Source organism: Dromaius novaehollandiae, chromosome Z (assembly GCF_036370855.1).
Source record: "Dromaius novaehollandiae isolate bDroNov1 chromosome Z, bDroNov1.hap1, whole genome shotgun sequence".
Classification (NCBI taxonomy): Eukaryota; Metazoa; Chordata; class Aves; order Casuariiformes; family Dromaiidae; genus Dromaius; species Dromaius novaehollandiae.
In genome coordinates, this window is record NC_088132.1 from 59,326,546 (window position 1) to 59,350,937 (window position 24,392).

At 36.7% G+C, this 24,392-nt stretch overlaps 1 protein-coding gene across 4 annotated transcripts in view; it reads right to left on the reverse strand.

Annotated features, from left to right (window-relative positions):
- Positions 1-24,392, reverse strand: part of LOC135325074 (homer protein homolog 1) — a 94,247-nt gene that overhangs the window by 37,316 nt on the left and 32,539 nt on the right. For 3 of the 4 annotated variants that reach the window (XM_064502542.1, XM_064502543.1, XM_064502540.1), the window contains exons 4-5: positions 19,975-20,067; positions 11,922-12,064 (exon numbers count right to left, since the gene is read on the reverse strand). In XM_064502542.1, the coding sequence (XP_064358612.1) occupies positions 11,922-12,064; positions 19,975-20,067 (236 nt within the window). The remainder of the gene's footprint in view (positions 1-11,921; positions 12,065-19,974; positions 20,068-24,392) is intronic. The other variant, XM_064502541.1, reaches the window with a different exon arrangement.

Genomic DNA, 24,392 nt, shown 5'->3' on the forward strand with positions numbered 1-24,392 from the left:
TATTTGTTTTTGACAGATAAAATATTCTGCCTCTACTGTTAAATATGTTTCTGCCTCAAACCTCCACATTTGTGCAGGATGCACACTAAACTTTCACTGCAAGGGGTTTGCCTATCACAATCTCAGAGAAAATGATCAACGTGACAGCCATCCTGACTCAATTATTGTCAATAACACAGCTGCTACAGGTGAAGCCTGAATGTTATTTATATGCATTCTGATGCACTGAAATTGCTTATAATAAAGCAGCTTTGGAGTTTTATCAATGAATTTTTACTCGACTCTTTAGGAGACTTAAGCTGTCTTGAAAGGAACCATCATCAGGAGAGCAGGTTGAGTGAGACAGCAGACCAGGGAGCCACTGCAGGGTGACAGGGTGCCAGAGGATGCAGAGCTGTGTTGCCTCCATAGAAAACAAGAAGCACAACTCCGAACCATAATGTAGCCACAATGCACAATTTAATGCTGAACCTGGTAAAGATAGCCTAGTGGATGAAATTCATCTTCCCCAGGTTTAGATGTTCAAAAGCTAAGAGAAGCAAGTAACCTCAGATGGCCACTCATCGGACTCATCTTAGGTGCCTAAGACAAAATGCATCAGGCACTGTGGAAGCCCCTCTGGCATAAATTTTTAGGCCCAGCATTACATGAATATGGCAGTTTGCCTATTCTCCCTCAGAGAATCCAGGCCACAGCATTCTCCAAGGAATTATTACCTTACCTAGGTTTATTTGCAAAGCATACTCCTAAATAAGGGGAAGTCTTCAGCAATCTTAATTCATCTGACACAAATAACATACTCCAGAGAGGATCATATTAGTAACACAGTGTGGACCCCTTGGATAAGACTTAAAACCAAGTTATTTACTTTATGCAAAAATTAAGAACTCATGGTCCTGGGCCATACATCTTTTGCAGGGATGCAAAGGGATACCTCAGAGGGTACACAGCTGTACAGCATATGAAATTCATTCAACTCTATTTCAGATAAATTCTAGAAAAAAATCATTTTGATGAAAACTATTGTTTGTTTATGGGATTCATTAAAATATGATTAACAGTCATTTAAAAATACACTGTTAGTACTCACGCTATGTATTAATATCAAGAGTTTTCTAAACTGCTTTTCAGAGCTTTGTTAATCTCAAGTTATCTGTGTTTAGTTTTTAAATTAGTTATTTCAAGAAGTGGACAGATGTAATTCATTTGACTGAATACCATCAATAAAAATATATAAGGACCAGCAAGTGGCTTCACCAAGTTTACCTCAATTGCTTTGTGCGACACAGGAAACACCTTGTTGACTCTGAACTGGTAAAGCCAACAGACACAGCATAGTTGTTAGTTCCTAGGTCAGGCTCCATGCATGCCTGAAAGTAAAAAATATTCCAGGGCACAAATGTGTTCACTCAGCTCTATCCTATCCCCCTTACTGTGTGACCACTGGAAGTGTCTACACTAGCTGCTCAAGCTACACTTTCTAGTTAGCTTTAACTATGGTGTGAGAGGGTAGCAAAGGATCCAGAGTTGCAGCCACTTCCTAAACTCACTCTATCACTGTTTCCTCCAAACCCAAGCAGAACTTGGCACAGCTGAAAGTCTACCTCACATCTTCAACAGAAAAAGTATCCATAACTTAAGTTCATTACTTGCTGCCAGCTATCATTGTCTCTGACTTCTATAGTCAATCTCCAAGGAGAAAGATATCTAATTGATTAAAAATTAGCTAATTTGTAAGTCCATATGGGCTTCATTAACGCAACCTGATTTACAGCTGACAAAATATTCCTCTATGGAACTATCTTGCATGTTTTAGGTGAATCCACAATTAATAATTCACAATGATGGAAAGTGGAAGCACTCTGTGACTTAGGGTGTTTGGTATCTTGTAACTGAAGTGAGATTCCCCTGCCCCATATCTATTAGTGTCCTCATAAATGCCAACAAGAATAACACAAATAACAAGGTCTTAAGTTTAAATCATTGCAGAGGATGGTGCTAGTCAGACTGACTTGTTCCCAGAATGTCCACTTCCCCCAAGGAGAGGGGGCAGTTAAGAAGAAAATAATACAGAAAAGACTAGAAGAGGGAATACAGAAATACATAAAGTAAAATGATCATTTCACCTCCAAAATGAGTTGTCAAAGGCTGAAGGTATGTTTATTTATACTCTGCTTGGAAGTTCTGGAAAAATCAGTTTTATACTGCTTCAAGAATAACAACCGTTCAGTCATTAATGTTGTCACCATACTCGTATGCTTATCATCGGGTATTCCAGAAGCCAGCAACTATAGCCACACAATATATAAAAGATTTCAAAACTGGATATCTATATATACAATGTGCAACTATAACCATAGAGAAACAGCCCCTGAGAAAACAAATTTCCCAGATTCCAGGTAGCTACCTTAAATCATGCTCATTCTTAAGATTCTCAGATTGAACCCAAATATTAACATGCATTTTTCTAACTCCAGACAAACAACGTTTGATGCCCCCAAAGAACAGTGTTTAAAAGAGCTAGTATTTAAGAAGTTCTCATTTGCCAATTATAATTAAGTATCAGGCTGAGTTACCATATTGCCTTACATTCAACACAAACATTTTCCTTTACCTAGAACAGGAAACAGGAATGGCATCCAAAGGCAAATGCTATCCACAGAAGTTTATTTTATAAATACACACAATCTAATACAAGAAGTCTACATCTCACACAATCCACAACTACAGCTGAGACCATACAGAAGGCAGTGTGATGAGGTGGTACCAGTAAGAGAAGGGCTAAATTTATGTCAATCAGATGCATTCAACTGAACTTCACCTTCAACAAAATGTACTTGGTTACAGACTTTTTTCTTTTTTTTTTAATATTTCCTCAAGTTACCCATCAGGATTTTGGCCTTGCTGCCTAAGGAACTTAACATAGATCCTCTGTCTTCAAAGAGAATAAAGCAGACAGGCAAGGTACGGTAACAGAAGAGTTGCTTTTCAGAAGAGCAGGTGAATGGACAAAACACACAATATACCTGGAATGGGGCAGAAGGGCAAAGCAACTTGGAAACACAGTGAGCCTGCATTTGAAGAGAGACACTAACTGAAAGGGCCGGGGGGGGGGGGGGGGCAGTTGTTTGTCTGCTTTGATTTTTTTTTTCCTTTTAAACAGCCTCTTTCTTTCAGATCACTTCATTTTAGCTCTTGCCATCTCAGTAAAGTAGGAAATTGATTCCTGGCATATGGGTGACGCTATGTAAGTACTTGAGCAATTGGACAATTGGAAATATTTCTTCAGTAGACAAACGCACTTCGGCTTTCTGAAGTATGAAATAGTTTTCACTCATTTTCCAAGTTTTTTTTTTTTAAGCTGTTTTTCAGCCTGTGAACTTTGAACTCAAAATTGTTCAGTACTGGTTCATTTTCCTATACTTGTAAGGAATAGGATGGAGGTATTTTACCATGACTACGATCACTGCTAGAAGTTACGCAAGTTCATTCATGGTCTGTACCCTGATTTTACAAAATAACCTAAAGCTGACAACAAATGAACCTTGAGATGAGTAGGATAAACAAGAAGTGAAATAAAAGCCAGTGATGCAGATTGTTCTGCAGGATACTTAAGTGATCTGAAGGCCATAAATCTTCAATTCTCTTCAATTGCTTTCTTTAAAACTGTGCGCCTCCATTTCAATAATTTCTATGGAGATGGGAATGTGTAACCTGAAACCCAAGTCTAGATTATTCTCCAGTTTCACATAACCAGACTACGACCACAAAGTCTATTTAGAGACAGAAAACAGTAAAACTAACAAGTCGGAAAAAGTTTTTTTAGTATTTGTCTACCAACAGAGACAGTTATATAAATGTTATATTTTGTGTTGATAAAGATAAGTGGACAAAGCCTTGCACTAGAAATGAAGCAGTTAGATACTGGCTACTAGAAGCTTTTAATCTTATAACCTATTACATTTATAACTGGCTGTTGGGGCATAATTTGATCAGGTCTGTCTTTGGAAAGAGGCAATGCATGTGTACAAATGGGTGCAAACCGGGTGATATTCTTACCTGCAGAATAGATTGCAATAGGAAAGTCTTGTTGCAAAAAGCCAAAATTCCAGACTGAAGAAGGCCCCCCACCTCCTTATAAAGAATTTAATCCCAAACTGAAGGTAAGAATGTGAATGGTTCATGTATCCTGGTCATGAAATACTTTCACTCATCAACATCCCTAATGAATCAGGATGAGACAGCGAATTTGAGTAATCAGACTTTGTTAGAAACATGTTTGCACTGGACCTGCAAAACATCCCCTCTCCCTTTGTTTTTCACAAAAGGCTCCTTTCTTCAAGGGTCATGACTGTCAGAAAATTCACCTGGGACTTGCAGGATCAATAACTAATTTTTTTTTTCCTAGTAACTTCAGCGGGTTATTGGCTTTCTGTTTCCATAAAAGATATATTTTAAATGGATGGCTGAAAAATATATGTGATTACGCACTGAGCCTTCCAGTCCAAACAAGACATGACATTTGTAGTTTCAAAATATGAAGTCTTTCCACAGGTGATTTAAGAAACAGCAATTCCATAAAGTGGCTATTTCCTCTTAAAATTTTTCATTGTGTTTTTTCTGGAGAGCAGTACATTGGGACCTGCAGCATTTCTTTAGTGTCTGTTTGCTTTGATTCTAATGAGACCTCAGTTTTATAAAAGATGTTTCAAAATACGCTGCTGGAAGAGATATCTGTGACAGCTGCAAATGCTGACCTAACTTCAGTTAAACCCTGCCATAGACAGATCTCTGCTTTATTAAGGACAGTATCTTGGACTTCATGCTGTCCTGAGAAAGTTCAGTCTGCAGCTTAACCCTGCTCACTGGTTAAAAGGCTTTTCTATGAGGACTCTCAGAAATGCCAGACACTGAAAGATGGAAGAATGAGTGAAGAACACAGGAGGTATCAACTGTCTACACAAGATTTCCTATAATTTAAATTCTTGAAAAGATGATTGCATGTTTGAGCCTAAAACTCACAAAACTGTGGATATTCTAAATATAAACACACAAATCATCCCATATAAAAACCTCACAGATACTGCTCACAAATTAAAACAAGCATACACACATGGTAACCAAACTTACAATAGAAAAAGTTCATTATTCAACTAATTTGCTAGGAATATCTAGAATAAAAAGAACAGTCAAGAATAAACATGTATAACCAATCTACAACTTTGATTATGCAGAGCTCCTCCACCAATGCCTGAAGACAACAAGAAAGTCACTATGTGTTAGGAGCAATCTCCTAAAAGGAGGAAATAACACATTTCAGAGAACTGTATTCATGAAAATGCCTAAAGCAAATTCATGGCTATGAGTTATTGCAAGCAATCAATAGAATAAACAAAGAATTACGTATCACATGTCCCAATTTAGAAAGCCAGTGTTAACAGTTACCAAAGTACTATCCCACAATCTTTTAAAGTCATCCAGCTTTTAGATTAGCTGAAGACAATGGGTATACTCTTTTAGAAAATGAAAGTTCATTCCTTAATCAAGTTAGTTCAATCTTTTTTTTCATTTTACTAGTTTTTTTTTAATTCTTATGTATGTAGTTAAAGAAAGAAGAAAATTACATGCCCCAAGTCGTATGACTTTTTTTTTTTAATATAAGTTACATAAGGATTGTATTCCTCTTCTAAGAATGTACTTGACAGACATGTTGGAAGAATGCTGAATTGTCCCTGAGGATGGTATTTACATCATCTAATTTCAAATGCCCAGCTCACATCATGTTTGAATCACCCCTTGGAGTCCTCGCTAAATAAACAGCAGGAAGTAGGTAATTCAGATGCTCCAAACAAGAATGTGCTTAGATGCACAAGGGAGATAGTGTAATTATTCTCTTAAGTGCTCAGTTATTTTTAGTTTTGGCTCTCATTCATTCCCACAACCTTTAAAATTAGCTCTATCAATTGCAGAGTTGCTTCATTTTAAAGAGCTTTGCAGCTCATACTCCATAACAATTCTTCCAATAGTAGATACAAGTCCTTCTCCACCTCTCCCCCTATACCTAGAGTCATTTTATGTTACAACATGAGCTTTGTTACACTGTTTGACACATTAATGGTTTGAAAATGTGTAATGGCTTACTACGTATTCCAGAGATTCCTTACAGAACTTTCAAAAATTGTCACAATCAAGACAGACATGAAAAATTTAGCTAACAAGTCAACATCTATTAACACCTATCAACAGCTAAGTCCTGGCAGCCTAAGCAAATGTGCAGAAATGTGGGAAGCAGTGGAAACTGGGTCAGAGAATGAGGGGACAGCAATTCCTCAGTGTGCTTGTGAGACTACCATAGCGCTGGTAGAGCACAAGAGGCAGAAGAACAGCATAGCCAAGACCTTCACAACACCAAATACTGGTTGAGGTGAAGTCAAGTCCTGCTTTTAAGCTGCTATACTGACAGTTCTTTGCTTACAGTGGGAGCATATCACCTTTGAGCTTCTTCTAAGCGTGCCTCAAGAAATAATCTTTTCTCTGCAAAGTAACCAAATTTACTAAGAGTTTTTCTAGTATGCCCTAAAATGTTACACTTCATTATAATACTACACAATTTGAAGACAGTTATTGCCTTTCATGTTATAGAGAAACCTTTTTAAAAAAGCCTGGTTTCATCAGTTTCCATTCTTCTGGGATAAAGTCCTGAGCAACCTGATCTGCTCTCACAGATGACCTGCTGTAAGCAGGAGCATGAACTAGAGACCTCCTGAGGTCTCTTCCAATCTGAAGCTATCCTATGATCATGCTAAACAGCATTAAAAAAAAAATTAGAAAGATACATATATAAAAAAACACTATACAGAATATCCAAATACTGGGATTTGAGTATAAATTCAAACTGCAAAACATCACAAAAAGATATTAAGTTAAAAACTTTTTTTAAAACCAACTTAACAATTCGATATGATCCACAGAGTACTTTTACCGTAACATAACTAAAACATTAAAGCTTGTAGAAGTGAGTACACAAAGTGAAAAATCTACTAAACGGATTTCTGCATACAGCCTTTAATGAAAATGCAGTGAAGAACATGAACTAGCAGCACGATTTTGGGGATTTTTGTTACAGCATTGGATTTACATGCAGCATTATTAAATGGTAAGCTATCTAGACAATAAAATATCTAAGATATAAACATCATTTGAAATAAGTCCATTTTCACTAAGGCAATGAGTCAAAATTTCATATTAAAAACCTGTTCGAATACAAAAATAGGAATTTTAACGAACAAGCAACAAGCACACATACATATTGTCTGATCAAAACATTATGTAATAGAAACTCCAAGTTTCATCAAGTTTAAATGGAACACCATCATGTATTACATGAAAAAATGAGGTAACATGTTCAAGTCATGGTTAACAGAAAATTAAAGATTTTTCAAGATCTGTCTCAAAATAATTCTCTTATATTTAAGTCTTCTTTCTGAAAATGCATGTTTTATCCCACAGCTTTATAAGGTGCCACGAAATGGTATAAAACCTGTTTTAAACAACTGTATTGATTTTAAGAGGGTGAAAGCCACTTTACCAAACAGTTACCAAAAAGCCCAAGCAGCAGTGGCAGAGTTCATCAGATACACTCTTCATCTTTATTATTTAAACTATAATCTCAAGCTCATTAAGCTTAGAATATTATTCCTTTGGGCTTATACTGACGAATAAGAATTGTACACTATGCACCAACATGATGAAAAGCTATGCTTAAAAGTGAGGTGCAGTCACATCAGAGGTGGTTACAAATGTTTGAGCAACCTTTTTCTCTCCAAAGCCCATTTTACAATCAACATTTTTCTTTTATTTAAAAAAAAATTAGATTTTAAGAATGTGGAAACTATTGCCAAAAAAGGGGAAGATTTCTGAGGAGATTGAGAGTAGCTAGGAAAGAAGACATGCGCCTTTTTTAGTCTTCTTTATTTTAAACATTAGATTTGATACACTAGCTTTTGTTAGAAACAATGCTGCCTCAGCAGTCATTGCTCAGAAAAGGACTGATCAGAGTCTCAAACAAGATTTTTAGAACTTCTAATGCCTGGCTTAGACTCCTTCTAATTTTCATTTATTCCAGCAACATTTAGTAATGAAAGCAGTGCTCAGGCTATACTATATTATAGGAAATGGGAATTGCCAAGTAATATTTCTCAGTAATTCAACATTAACCAGTACAATTACTTTAAAAAAAGGCAAGAAGTTTAATTGCAAGAGTTTATCTTTCTGCGCAATGCGCATTTAACTATGTAATATCCTTTCCTCTCAAATAGTTGACTAGAGTCACACTGCCTTTGAACGGCTTTAAGACTTTCCAATTGAGGATAAATTGAAGCAGCTAGACTGACTGTTGCTGTATTGTGCTCATAGGATATGAATGGGATTATATATATTTACTAGAGAAGGTTATACTCAATACTTCAATTACTTACTGAGATAATAAGAAATCAAAGTTCTAACAACAAAACTCTGGTGACTTAAGTAACGCTTCTTGTCAGTTCTTGGATATAAATGGTCAGGAAACAAATATAAACACCAAAGCAGTCTACACCTATGTTGCTGAAATAACACAGCCCCACAGCTGCCTACACTAACACACGCAAAGCGCAGAAAAGAACGCTAGCAGAAGGGGACATATCTGGCTGGAGAGGATATGTTATAACAACACAAAATCAAGCATTTTCCAGGTGCGCAGATAAAAGATGACAACTAATAAGATGCAGACTAAAGCATGACCTCCACACTTCTGATTTCTGACTTTGTTAACTCCTATCAGTCCCTTCCAGTTCATACAAAGACAAGAAAATCCCTCCCTAGCACTGTTTTGCTAACAGCCTGCTTCAAACCATGCCCCCCTCCCCTGTGCGGAGGTGCCCGCTCTCAGCTGCGTTCGCCGCCCCACTCAGCAGCAGCGTGGTCCCCACGGCGAGGAGCACCAGCCCTCCCTGCTGCGCAGCACCCGCCTCGCCTCCCCAGCCGAGCGCACAGCCACGGTGCCGGCTGGCCTGCAAAGCCTTGCCCCGTGACCGCCCGCGCCCGCCTTCCCTGCACTCCAGCCTATGCTGCGGCCCGCTCCTTTTGGTGCATCGCGAAGGAGCAGGTACTGTCAGGTCAGAGCAGAACACAGCTACCCTGGTTACAGAGAGCATGAACTCGTTATGCTAGTGGTATTTTGATGAAGCATGGCCAGACTCAGTAACTCTCATCTCCCCGGTATCTGAACTCTTTGGAGGGAAGATCACATCATCTCTTCTCTTGTAAAGCACCTAGCAATTAATCAGCAGCTCCAGAAAAATCAGCAAATAGCTACAAAGCATTGCCAAACACAAGACAACACTCGCGTGCCCCTCCAACATTACCCTCCTTGCTCAGAAGCACTGACTAAAAGTTACCTCTGCTCAAACACTGGGTGCAGAAGGAAGAGGTTCAGTGATTGGCAGGAGTTAAAAGGTCACCCAGGGAAAAGAGTTCAGCGTGGCATTGCCTTTCCATCAAACACGGAGCGCTGCTGAGAGCCAGCAGCATCACAAGGGCCTGGGACACAAAGGAGCACAAGCCCTTTCCACACCTTGGGACAAGCCCAGGGAGTCTGATGATTAAGGTGTACAGATAAAAAAAAAATTTTTTTTTCTAAACTGGGGCAAGCAGGCTGACCACACAGAACATCCTACCAGCCAGGACGAGGAACTAGGAATGTCCACATAATTGCCTACTTAACATTATGAAATGCCACTTCAAAAATGTACCCATTTAACCATGACTAGCTCAGTCCTGCAGGTTCACTCTCCATCTTTCATGCACGTGTTAGAGTGCTGTGCTAGCAAATCTCCACTATATCTAACAATTGAATCAAATTAAGGTAGCTGTTTTCCAAACTACGTTCTGACATCAACCTGAAAAACATAGCAGTTCTTGGGACATAAGTGGCATCTTTTGGAATATATATATATATATTTTTAATGTTAGTTTCCATGTAATTAAGACAGTGTTCCTTGACAAGAGGAAAAAAGTTTGTGGGCTTTTTTGTTATTTTTGCCTTTTTTTCTTTTTTTAAATATGAAACTATAGTCAGAAAGCACTTGAGACCATTTTCAATCTTGGTTAAATACTAGTATATGAATAGTCTCAGTTGGGCTTTTCAATATAAATAAGAGTGGCCAACACAAGTCTAATAACAGCAAAACCCCTACCTGGCCCAAAATTCAATTAAGGTGAAAGGGTTTTTAAAAAGAGACTTGCCTTTTCTTGAGTAATAGCTCACTGACAAACTTGTACCTACCATTAGCAAGACAAAACTTTGGGTCTTTTGCGACTCATCATGACAAGTTACCCTCTAAATGTAGCACTGACACTTGGAAGACCAGTTCTAGCTAGTGGTATCAAACAGGACGATAAACCAAAAACAGGCATTCCCATTGCATATGTGAAGTAGATAGAAAAATGCAAAACATATAAGTTTTGTAACCTCTATTCCAGGCCATCAAAAATTACAAGTGGGCAGTTTCAAAAAATATCTAGAAACTTTCTTCAGTCATTCTCAATACAAAGTGTAGTCATCATATTGGCATATCACAAAACATTTACATATGAAAAAAGAGGGAAGATCTTGCAGCTATCTATTCAAAAAAAAAAGACACTACTAATGTGTGGACTTTATCACAACTCACAAAAATATCAATAGAGAATTCCAGCGCACAAACAACAAGTTCAAATGAATTCTTTACAGAACACTGATAGATGTGCAACATTTGTAATATTCCTTCAACATGCAGATCGCACTCTTACAAAGCACCATTTCTTCAACAACAGAGTAGATGCACTAGTAACAGTTGTAGTATAAAAATAAACACAATCACTCTGCTAAAAAATTAGTGCAAAATTGTTTTATCATTTGAAAATGTAAATGATTTTTTCCAGATACATTGTTACAAAAAATTAAAATTCTTGAACAAATCCAATTTCATCTCTGCTCCTTCTGAATTATTTGCACGACATTTTCAAGTTCTAGAGTTTCCCAACTTTTTAAGAGCTCTTGATCAGTGTCTCAACTCTATTTACAAGGAATCAAGACCATGCTAAAAAAAAAAAAAAAAAAAAAAAAAAAAAAAGCCCAAAAAACCCACTAGTGTTTCTAGCTTTGCTAGTTTATTATATATTGAAGTTACTCTCTATGGTCTCAGTACTTAACCTGTTTTATTGTGAGTGTTCCACTTTCAGTAATATCTAATATCCAAGATATACCGATCTTAATGCATTATTTGTATCATTAAGTAAAAAGTCCTAGATTTCTTAAAGAACAATGAGGTACAACATTCCTGGTGCAATGAATTATAATTCAGTCTGAAGCACAACTACGCTTCTCTCATATTTTAAAAAAAAGTTGAAAAATGTTTTCAACTGTCAGAGTTGTTTTAATAAAAGGCTGCTTTAAATTGTACAGTCCTGAAGTGTTCCAAGAATCCCTCATCCTCTGGTAACTCATTGCTGAAAGGCTGACATCCAGTACCATCCGTCATTTAAAGAAAATCCGCAAAAATAATTTAATTGGAACATCTATGAAGCAGTTAACTTCACTAAGAGGTCAGACATTTAAATATTGCTTCCTGTTAAAGGGACATCTGCACTCACTAGTGTTCAAAGTGCTTGTAGTCATAATTTATAAAATAACTACCCCCCCAAATCTTTTTTTCCTCATCCCTTTTTTTGTGGAAACAAAGATGATACTGAAAATCTGAAAGCTGGTCCTTTATCTGTTTTGTTTTAAATCAATTAATTTAATAACTATGCTACTTGGAAGCCACCTCATGGAAGAAGGTCCCTTTAACAAGGAAGGAAACAGGTATCACTTAATCAGGATGTGTGAATGGAATCTGTACCTATGCGTAAATGGCAATGCGTTCTGGGTTGGTTCAGCCCTTGGTTCTGAGTTCTGTGTCACTTCTGGCGTTGCTCTCTCATCATCTGTTCCATTAATACTTTCTGGAGTTAAAGGAGACTGAATATCCCCTCCAGCTGATTCCTTAAGTAAAACAAATAACACAGTACAATTACACACTGACCTACTCAGAAAGACAATGTGCATATAAGCTTTAACATTAATTCTTAAATGAGATAAAAAAATTTTAGGCAGTATTAAGGTGAGGCTCACAGTTTTCCAGCATGTCTCATATTCATATTTTATCATGTGATGACTTAGAAGTGTGTTACCATAAGATTCAGATTATCATACACAAAACACAATTGACCTATGATTTATTTGCAGGTACCCAGTTTCTCGCTTATTGATTTTGTAGACTTCTGTCTCTTATCTGATATTACATTCAGCCCTCAGCCAGCTGAAGGACTGGCAACTATTCACATCCAGGATTCTTATCTCTTACTTTGTATTCTAACATGGAGAATCAAGCAATCTTGATATTTATTTCAAAATCTAGCTTTAATATTTTTATTAAGCAAAGTGAACAGTGGAAGGGCCATTGCTGATGACATTCACTGTTTCTCCTATGAGCCATTTGTAAAGAAGGCTTGTTCAGCAGAGTCCTTGCAAATCTTGCATAGACATGTTAGCCTCGGTCTAGCCCCTGCTGTTCATAGTTTCTGTCTGGGAAAAATACTCCAGCTACACTCAGGCAGCTTCCTCTGCTGCATACCTGAGAAACTTAATGGCTGGCAGGAGGTATGGTGCAGTTTTATCACACCTCATCACACCAACACATGCATTTGTGTTTTGACCAACAAAGACTATTTGCTGGTTTCTGGTCACTGATTAGTATTTTCTTCTTAAAAATAAAAACAAACAAAACAAAATCCCAAAGAACACTCTGTAGCCCACATCCTAAGTTAAAATATCATGGGCTTTTCAAACCCTGTATATGGTTTAATACTCTTCTTTCCAAGTAAGAATTGTTGCATTGTAGGAGATAAATGAGTCATATAAGCTAAGTAGCTCATTTGGACTTTAGAATGTCTTAGTAGGCGTTCAGTAATCAAGCAGTAACATTTAACTCTAAGACGTAAGGGTTTCATGAACAGAGTTCCATGGATGGCAAGGAGGCATATACAGCAGAGGACTGCTGGACTCAACATTTCCAAAAGCTAAGCATCTCCTATGGCCTTGCAGCCTCTTACTGCCTGCATGGAGAAGAGAAAAGGCTGCTACTTAACATTCTTAAACTGAAGCACAAGCACAGTCTTTGGAAGTCTAGCTCCTACCCTTCTCAGCTCTTTAACATTCTGCATAGAAAGCTGAAGAACAGTAATCCCGAAAGGAATTGAAAACAAAGTATCTGGAGATGCTCAGGACCTTAAAAAATCAGTTTCTAATTCTGAGCCTTCAGTTGCATTTGTACCCTTCAACTAGTTTACAGGGATCAGACTTTTTGAAAGCCAATACTGAATCTGATCTATATGTATAGGAAAAGTTGCCCTTGACTTCAAGGCTTAACAAGATGAGAAAATTCAGTACTGTTAAAGGAAACAAGATCCAGGTGTCATCATCACCTTCCACAAAGGACTAGTATCACTTAACCTAAAATATTGTAGTTCCAAGTTTTCACTGCACTTTACATTATATTCAGCATTTGCAGCACAGAGCTCAAACACCAAAATTTTGCTTTTATTCCCACATACAGTATTTCTCGTACTGTACAGCTTGCATTAGTGGGTGATATAGAATTATATTACATTTTAATACTGATTTAAAGTTTTATTATATTTAACATTCATCAAGTTACGCAATGCACATGCACAAGTATCTCCATTCTGTGCCTTCCTACTAAATTCCTATTAAATTCCTTCCTATTAAATTCCTATTGATTAAAAAGCAGAAAATAATTACCTTTCACTGATTATATAAATGCAAATTATTTACCATATAAATGTTAATATTTATTATATAAATGTTACCTTCTTTCAGAAGTAACCTTGTTATTTTATACTCAGAACTATTCTCAAAATTGTTAATATTTAGAAGTCAAAACTAAATCTTGATTTCCACAAAACTGAATTTTACTGAACTGAAACTGAATTGAAATTAAGTGTAAAAGGAGAGCAGAGTTGGCAAGGTAATCAAGCATATGCATTATTCCATACAAACCATGAATTTTGGTCTTTTCCTCCTCTCCCCCAACCACATTAGATGTTCAAAAAAAAACCAAAAAAAAAAAACCCACCTTCCCCCAGAAGTCTGGTTTACTTTTATCTTTAAGCTAAAATTCCTACAACGCTGTTAGATATATAAAGCAAGAGCTTATTCATAAAAAAACTTTTGTGTATAAATGCATAAAAATGATTTCAGTATAAAAAAAATTAAACTGCAAGTTCTGGTCAGGCTTATTTTTCAGTAAGGCACTTTCATAGACTTTAATTCAAATGAAACTCAAATGCTAAATCAATGCAGGCAAGTATCACTGTCTATATAATATCTAAAGGCTCATTGCTTGCAAAGTCATGACAGGTAGATCTTTATGTAGCAGAGAAGCATCAAGTTCTAGTATGTATTTCTTCCAATAATATAGATTAATCAGTGCTCTCACATATTCAAAACTATCCTTGCCTGGTAAATAATTTATCTGCAGCCAACTATAATGAAGCTGGCCATGAATAAAGCACCAAATACAACAGAAAAAGCTACAAAAGCCACAAAATTAAGCTAATAAAACTAAGTTTGCAAATAATATATTCATATTTTATAGTATTTAGAAGGAATAAGAGGATTCTAGAAACATTTCTGGGAGATGTTCACAAGTAATGAAGTTTTATTAGTTTCTCTTATCCACTTCAAATTTTAGAGAGTCTGGGGAGAAATTATGGTCAACTTAAAATATACATATATATATATATATGTATATACACACACACACACACACATCAGGATAACTTTGTTCTAACATTCAACTTGTAGACACTGTATGGAAAAAAAACAGTCCTTACATTAAAAATCAAACACCTTCCTGTAAACCAATGATATATTTTAAGGCCTGATATTTCCCGTTCATGAGAATTACAAATAGATACTTTATACATTTGACAAGAAAGGATTGTCAGCTCTTCCATAGTATAAAGCCACTATTACCTCCTAAGGTTTTGGAGGATACTGAACTTTAAATCACTCATCAGCCCTGGACTTTGACATGGGCTGAGGATTAGAATTGTTTAAAGTGATAAAAAACATCAGTGTGTGAATCAGGGGTATTTTGCTATTTAAGAGTTGTTCAGAGATCTGCACCGTCAAAAGCAGCCCTAGCACTAGTAATCAGTAGGTAGGGTGCTGGTGATGCAAAGCAGTATAAAAAGGACACTGCCTACAGTCTGGAAACTAAGCATAGCATAGGGGAATTCATCAAAAGATGTCCCAGTCAGATGTCACAATCTTTTAAGTGAAACGCATGCACTCACAACAAAGCCTCTCAAGTTAAACAAGCAGATTCCCTAACAGAGATTAGGCCACCTTTTAACAATGACTCAGTATGGAACAGAAACAAATAGGGAGGAGGTGCTAAACAATTAAGTCTGGGTTCCAAAAACATGAACAAAGCAAACCAATTCCAGCTTGTTATACTGTTTTCTTAGGAAACCTTCGCTACTTTTCCCGGTAGTCACCATTCTTCAACGGGCTTCTGTATTTCATACTGACTGGCAATAGCTCACAGCTATGGATGCAGATGCCATAGTAGGCATGCAATGTTTGCTCCACGACAGAAATTCACACAACATCCCAGAAAGGTAGTCCCTCACAAGCTTTTAAAGTAAACTCTGTATTTCTACAAAGAAAAAGCCATGACTATTTTGCCAAAACCAGCCTACTCCTTGCTCTACAAAAGCATTGTGATACGAAAAACTACCAGCCAATCACTATTCCTAGGAGTCTGCACAGGCGGCATTCTCCAACACCGAAAGAAGAGTCTGACAGTTTTGAACAAGTAACTCTCCACACAATTTCAGATATTGACAGGAGTCTTAATTTGAAATGACCAGTGTCACAAGAAAGATCTGAGGACAGCTTCTGGTTTAGAAAAGAACTGAGGTCCAGACTCCAGTTGGTGTAAGACTCATGGGGAAGGGTGCAAAACCACAACCTGAACTGTTTGGTTGTATACTTGAACCTGATTAAGTTTAATTTGAAAAAGGAGCGAGGAAAAAAACCCAACCCTCCACCAACCAACGGTTTTCAGGCTGTAGCCTCCTGCAAGGCTCAGTAAACTTCAGATCAAAGCATTACTGTTTCAATTCATAATCAAACCTGTAACTGAAAATATACCATGGGTGGTTTGTCACTGTAAGATCCATGGTTTTATGTCATGAGCAAAATAACTGCCGGTGTTCAACGAGGAGTCTGGGATAGAGGAGGTGGCACAGCAGTAGAGAGAGAGTATTTTAGTTTTATATAAACAAAATAAGAGCCTCACAAAGCCTTATTAGGTCTGAGTTAAATGGATACCAGATGGGGTACCTATGTGCACAGGTGGTCTTAGAAGTACCAAAATAGGCAACTTGTTTCTAGTCCACTTAAGACAGAAGCCTCCAAACAGACCAGATCAAATAAAAAGAAAAATATTTCTGTGTGAAGGAACTTGCACTTTCTAGCCCTCTGTAATAGGATGGATGCATATAATGTGCACTTTTTATTTGTAAGAAAGCACCATGCACTCAGTAGAATTTATACATAGCAAAGCAGCTTTTCTCTTGTAATTTGTTTCTCCAGGGCACTGTCCTTCTTTGGACAAGCTATTTTTACAGTCAAGGTAAATAGTGACTTTACATATCACCTGATATTCTGGGAAATTAAAGCAAAGCCTGTTGGTAAAAAGGAAGAGAACAGGCAGTATTAAGGAAACAGCAAGAATACAGAGTTCAAACTTAGCAGCAGGATAGCTTAGGGGAAAGGAACTTCTGTAATTAAGTAGTTGCAAATTGGGCTATGTATTGTTTTCTTTCTACTACATGCTCCACAATAAAAAATATCCACAGAATACATGCCATCAAACAAAACAGCATATCCAAAAATACTCCCACGTGGAACTACTACTTCTTGGTCACTGAGCAAGTCTTCTGGTGGGAGGAAAATCTACCAAATAGTACCAACACTTTGCTAAAACTCCTTATAGCTTAGAGAAGCAGCCTAACTTCAGTGGGCTTTAGATAAGATTCTTGTTCAGAAGTTATCCTTCTAAACAGGGATAACTGGAAAATAGAAAATGTATTTAGAACTCAAATATTTAAGTGAGATTTGTCATCTCTTTCCTTTATTTTCTATTAATCCTTAGTTTCACTTCAAGTTTTAGCATGAATACAGTGCAGAACATTCAGAATTGAAACTCACACCACTAATATTGACAGGGTTATGTCAAAGCTGAATGGTAAATGCCTTATGCAAGGTTTTGTTGCACTACACAGAGATAGCTTAATAAAACTGTAGGAACATACTGAATGCAACAAAAGGCACATCTATATTTTTTCCTTTAGAACTGCGTAGCAAAGAGGGCAGGCAATGTACCGTATCTGGTACTTTAAATAACAGGTAAATAATAAGAGACTTTTTAAAGCAGTATGAACAGAAATAACACATTTTGTATAAGCTTTACATGTATATTTTCCAGTTTTGATGTGCAGTATTTTCCTACTTATTCTTAATTTGAGGCAAAAGAACTCTGTAAAAGCCAGAGAGAGAAGAAGAATTGACACTTGTAGGTAACTGGGCTAGTGTTACCAAGGATCACTCACACACTACCTCCCAATGCCTTTCCTGTCAAAAACTTCCTGAAAAGCCATGTTCCTGTGACATCTTGACTGGCAAGAGACTATATCGCCTTCCTCTTTTCCTCTCCCTCTCTGCAAAGGATCACTATACAAAAGGGGAAGAAAAGCTGTAAAATGATCAAGGCAGGCAATACTGACATTATGTGCCTTACAGCCACTTTTGGGGAGGTGATCAAAGTCAGCAAGTGCTCCTGCAAATGTCCCTAGCGTCCCCACTGCCAAGCACCCTTCTTCCCCCCAGTCATCACCCTCTTTGAATTAGTCCCAGTGCCAGCAAGTGCAGCAGCCCACCATGAAGCCATTGCTTTTCATCTGCTCCCAACTCCAAAGTTCCTGATTCAACTCCCTTCTCTTTGGGGAACTAACGAGAAGCATTAAGTATGTGAAGACTATTATGCTGATGTGTCAGCACTTGCACTAACTGTGTCTTTTGGAATAATACACTAACTTATCAACACAGCTAAAAGCCAAGAGATGAAAGGTAAGGCCTGAATACAAAATTATTCCTAAGTGTGCAGTAATTAAATTGCAGCTCTCAACATGCATTACAGAATCACTCAAGGTAACATTTCTGTAACTGCCTACAGTATAAAACATTAGGCTCCAGTATTAGGTATAAAGAGTAATCTGTACAGGAAAGTGAACAATATTAATAGCTCATATAGATTAAGACGATAGCTTTAACCCTGGGCATCCTGTCTCTGAGTAAGTCACATTTATGTCCAAACCAAATAAGTCACTCCATTTGACAATGTCAGATTTAACTTATGAGTCCAGACTATTACTCAACATGTCAAAAGAGAAGCACAGTAATTGTTTTGCCTATAATATCGAGTAACTCTAGAGGTCTAGCTGAAGTACTTCACTGTATATAAAGCTAAGTATATACTAGGTTATAATACTGAAATTCTTATTTCTGTTATCAACATGCTTATTTATAGAATTTATCAGAGGCTTACAGAAGGTCAAGGAAACTAATGAAAAAACACTGTCCCATTTTTCTCCTGTTGCAGTACAGCAAGCCACTCCCTTCTAATACTGAAAGCCGATGTAGCACTTGGGCACCCTGCCTACCAGGAAAAAAACCATGAGGTTAGTTCATTGTATATATTCTTGTGGTTGTTTCCCTGACTTCCCTTGGAAGGACACCACGTGTAGCTCTCTGATGGCAACAAACCTATTTGTACAGCATGTTGCAAACTGCCTGAAATCCTTGTTTCATCAAAGATTAGGAGCACGTTGCAATGCAAAGCATCTAAGAGATGCACTGATTCAATGAATGAAGATGCACTCCCTGGAAAAAAAAAAGATTCTGTTGCATTAATCCCACTGAACTCAGGAATCCCTGCTGAAATTTTAAAGCTGTTTCTTGCTTCAAGAGGAGGAACTACCCTTACCTTTACTATTGCTTAAAATAAAACAAATAGCTACACCCAGAGCCAGAAACACTGGAAAGGAGTGTAAAAAAGCCTCATGCAATTTGTTTTCCCAAAGCAAACTCAGAGTATTCACTTTCAAATGAATTAATTTTAGGTATGACTGATGTAATATGACTATATTAATTTGTCTTCCTGTTGGGCCTGTATTAACCCAGTTCATATGTTTTGAGATTTTTTTTTTAAACTCTTTTCACAACATGTCTAACTGCAATAAAACTCCAGAATCTGCATATTAATCTGCCCTCTTGCATCAACACATTTCACAGCTGAATACTAGATAGTTTGAAATAATTTTAAGAAGTGTTTGGTATTTTAACTCTGATTTTTGTTGGAAGGATTCTTTATAAGAAGTCCTTTACTATGTATCCTCTTCAGTTTCATAGACACAATAAAAGAAATACACAAATGGTCTTTATTATAGATTTACTTACACAACTGCTCACTATGTTTACTCAAAACATTTTTGGGGGAGGCTCAAAGAAAGGAAGGGTAAAAAAAACCCAAAGGCCTAATTTTACTTTACAGCAAGCTCCTTTGACACTTCCATAGTGTACATTATACATATTCTTAGATTTGACACTTCTAGTTGACTGTAGAAAGGCTTCAGGGTAAACTGGGAAGTATCCTGATTGTTTCTAATATGACGTAAGTGAATAAGACACAATACAAATTCTTAAAACAGTATGTAGCACAGACTCTGAGGTTTAGGCTTCAACCAGGCAGTAAGACTCACTTGCGAGGGCGTACTTGTTAACTCCATCTTTTCTTGGGATTTTTCCTTTGCCAGTCGTGCAGCTTCTTTGAATTCCTGAAATTTGTCCGCAAACTGAAGGTACATATGTTAAAAGAGAGAGAGATAGAGAGGGAGAGAGAGAGAAGGGGGGGGGGGAGAGAGAGAGAGAGAGAGAGAGAGAGAGAGAGAGAGAGAGAGAGAGAGAAGGTGTGAAGTAGTTACATTACATGCAGAACAGAATGTTATACTTAACATTTTACAAAGTCAAATTCTGTCAGGAGAATTTTTTAATTTTTCTCCTTATTAGATACTCATTTAAGTGAGTTACAGTGACAAATACCATTACATACTGTTGATATGACAGAAAAAAATATGTTACAACAAAAAAAGTTTTATCTCTTGCTGATAGTGTGGGAAAAAAAAACCCTCAGATATGGCTAATAATAATGATAAACTGCCTTACAGCAGCTTTCAGGTTCAGATTTTATTGTCTTCCTTACAATGGATGATCTGGTTCTGAAGCCTACTGAGGTCAGTATTACCCTAAAGTCTTCAGTGGTTTTCATTCTTTGATGTCTGAAACAATACTAATTTCTTCCCAAATTTTAACAGCATTTGTAATTTCAATAGCTAATTAAATAAGCAGCAGTAGGAATATTGAGCCAGTTGACATCGACCAAAATAAAGAATGAATTTGTTGAACTATACACTCACGTATACTGAACACTAAATTCAAGAGTTACACATTGAACAGTCATATGAAGCTTGATTTCTCTGCTACATGTACCTTCTTCCTGAAAATAGCTAAAGGTGAAATTTAGAAATGCATGTGCCTTTAAACTTGAGAGATTAAATTTACTAAAATGGCTTAGATTCTCTTACTAGAGAAGAATCTAGCCTCATAGTTCTCAACTGTATACTACAATAATCACTACAGTATCCAAATATTCATTTTTGCTTGCTACTGCTTTTATATAGAATGTAATTTTATTATGATCAGCTTAAGATAGAACTGATTTTTAAAAACACTGAAAACTTCATCAACAGTTTCTAAATTTCTCCAGCAGTAGAATACAAAGAAATTGCTTCGCACTGCAAGCATTTAGAAGGGATGAAGGCTACTTCTGCATGTCACAATCTCCACCACTATTTTCAATCAAAACTTCACTTACTATCCAATATCTGAAAAGCCTTATTGTTTGTAAGCTTCTTCTCCCAGTGGACTATTAATATTTGAGGAAATATCATTCTTCTGCACTGGAAGCCTATGTTTCATTTGTCGGGTTATTTAAAAGCATACATTTCCTGGATATTCAGGAAGAGACACAGAAGATATCCTGCAACTCAAATGCAGTGGCAAAAAAGGTCTCAGAACAGACTGATAAAATTAGGAACAGATCACCATAACTAGACGATGTTCATTTAAGACCTGCAGATAGATCTCAAATTACAATGGGTAACCTATTATTTAAATCAGCATTAGGACCAGAAGATTGGTAAGTGGGAAACATGATGTTAATGTTTAGAATAAGTGACCCAAGAAATACAAGGCAGTAAATACAACCTTCTGTATGGCAGTGGTATAAACTGTTGAAAAAGAAATACAACTAATAGAGAGATAAATAGATAATATTCTGGGAAAGAGCCAAAGCTAGTGCAGAGAAAATTCTCACAAATTTACCAGAATTCCTTGAAGCAGTGAGATGATAGATAACGGCAATCTCTTTTGATAAAATCTCTAAAAAAAGATCAAATCTCATGGAATTAGAAGAAGGGTTCTCTGAAGGATTAATAATTTAAGGAAAAGAAAGATTAATAATCTAAGGAAAAGTTGTGGAAGGAGACTATGAGATCTCACAAGTACCTATGTTGGTACTTTTGCCATTTATTTGGAATAAATCAGGTCACTATTTCAAAGAGAAAAGACAGCATACCTGAGAAAGAATATTTCTTTCCAAATAGCAGGATTCTGTCAAAAACACAGCCTTGTATTGTGATTGAGAGATTATGTCTCAGTAGTTTTATGCAAATATTATAGGACATTCTATTCCACTTACTACAGCAGCAAGAGGAATTTTGCTAGCAAACCCTGATTCAGTGAGGGAAAGGAATGTACTTCAACATAGGAATCATTTTTTAGGTATTACTGACTTCTGCCTGACTCCTGATGAACAATCTTGTGGTGAACTCGTAGTCCGATACATTGAGAAAAGGTCTGATGAAGATGAACAAATGTTTAATTTTCTTTTATCCTGTTTGCATCTGAAGAGTTAATTAAAATGCCTTTGTTTTTCTATCAAAGATATGAGAATATTCTCATATTCTCACTCAGCTAATTCTCAGTCACTATTATGACAGATAAAGAGATTATCACTGTTGTAATCTACTCTAGTGAACAGTATCAGCCTAGAAGGACAAGGGCACATGAACCAAAAAAGAACAGTCCAAGAGTCAAACCCTTACTACAAGCTTTAGAAATGATCTGTTTAATTAGAGTGACACAGCTAAGCTGACAATGATGTGAGAATATATAGTTTGCTAAAAGACATAAATTTTATTCTCTGTCCTGATTATTTGCTTCATTCTCCGGAGCCCAAAGACACTACTGCAAAGCAAATTACATATACTAGGGCTGTTCACTTATGCACTTAATTAAATCAAATACAGAAAAGAAATTCCAAAACCAATTTCTAGGCAACTTCTAGGAATAATCTGTTTCTGAATATATCCATTAACACACCTTATTTGTCAGCACTATTACTAATATTCAGTATTACCTTGAACCCTGAATTAGATTTCATGCCTTACAGTACCACATGTATTAAAGTGAGTGCTTTAGTGTACTTGACTACAATGCTAGAGCACTGAAGTGAGAACGAGTAATCTTCTGTCTTGTTTGTTTGCTCAGATCGATGTGATTTTGTCTAAAGCCTCACAGCTGATTTCAGGTTTTCTGATACCCAGACCAATATATCTATCAAGCTGAAGTGACGAAAGTTTCTCTTCTCCCCATCAAATAATCATTTGTTAATTTTACACCAATAAAACAAGACGTTTCACCTTGATGAATTTTAGTAGCAACGATTAGCAATTTTAACTCACATGAAAATAATTCAGATATAATACTGTGGAAACAGTTTGCTTAAAAGGTCCTGAGGATTCATCACCATAAGCTTCTGAAGAGGTCTGAGACTTCATATGTTTTCAAAAGATTTGTGTATTCTTCCAAAGTCACAGCAATCTGAATAACTGCTATTCAAATGTCTACTTTTAACAAAGTATCTGCTTTAGCTTTTCAGGTAATTGTTACAACAGCAATATGAAGTTTGAAGCCAAGGGCATATCAAGAACCCTTACATGTCAGTTAGAGGGCATCTAAAGAATGAGAATGAAACAACTGTGATTGAGAAGGCAGTATCACTTGGGGAGAGCAATGAAAAAGTGAAGGAAAAAACGAATGAAAAAAAAACAGAACATTTTCCGTGACAAGGATAACCCACTGTTGAAAGGCAAGCAAACAAGGTGCATGCATGACTACAGCATGGTACTTTGCTTCCAAAGAAGCACCCCATGATTAAGGAAAACAAACTAGTATAAGAAAGAGGCAAACTAAATTAGCACTTATGCTATATGGCTTTAAAATATTAACAAAAGTTATCATTATTTAGGTGAGCAAGTGCCTGTAGCATATATTTAAGCCAGTTTACACCAGTTTAAATAAATAACAAAGTTTCTAAGCTTACTGATGCAATGACACGTGCATAAATGCACAAGCATATATGCAATATTAATATTATCCAGAATTTCCTGGGGTTTGGGTTGTTTTGTAGAAATGAAAGCCATCTGATTATGAAAGGAAGAATTCTTATAAATGTATCATATTGTCCAAATAAAGTAGATGTACCGATTCTCTTTCTACTGTTTTTCTAAAAGGCCCAGGTTTATCCTTGTAGAATGACTACTACTTTCGCAAATGGCTGCTATTTTTTAATTTTATTTAAAATAAGTGAGGCAATCATTATTCCTTACTCAAACATGTATTATACATTCCTTTTTATCGCACTTGGGCTTCCAGATCTTTTGTACATTTCGAAGACAAATGTTCTCTGTTTCAGGCAGGGGCATATTCCTAGACTGAAACAGAAATTCTTTATCTGAGAAAATGACACTGGCTCCTACAGGTTCCTGGACTCATCTGTCAGAAGAGTATCAATAGTAAAAGGTAGTGTAGATGGGGTGCTCACAGTAACTATGCTATCACTTCAGGAAGATAAGGATTACTGGTTTCCTTCGATTAGGGCAGACTTCCTTCCTGCACAACTAGACCAGAAAAAAATTCAAATAGGGCACAATGCTTCTTTATTAAACACTTCAACTTTCGTAGTCAAACAAGAAAATTTAGTTGTCTTGTCTTTTAC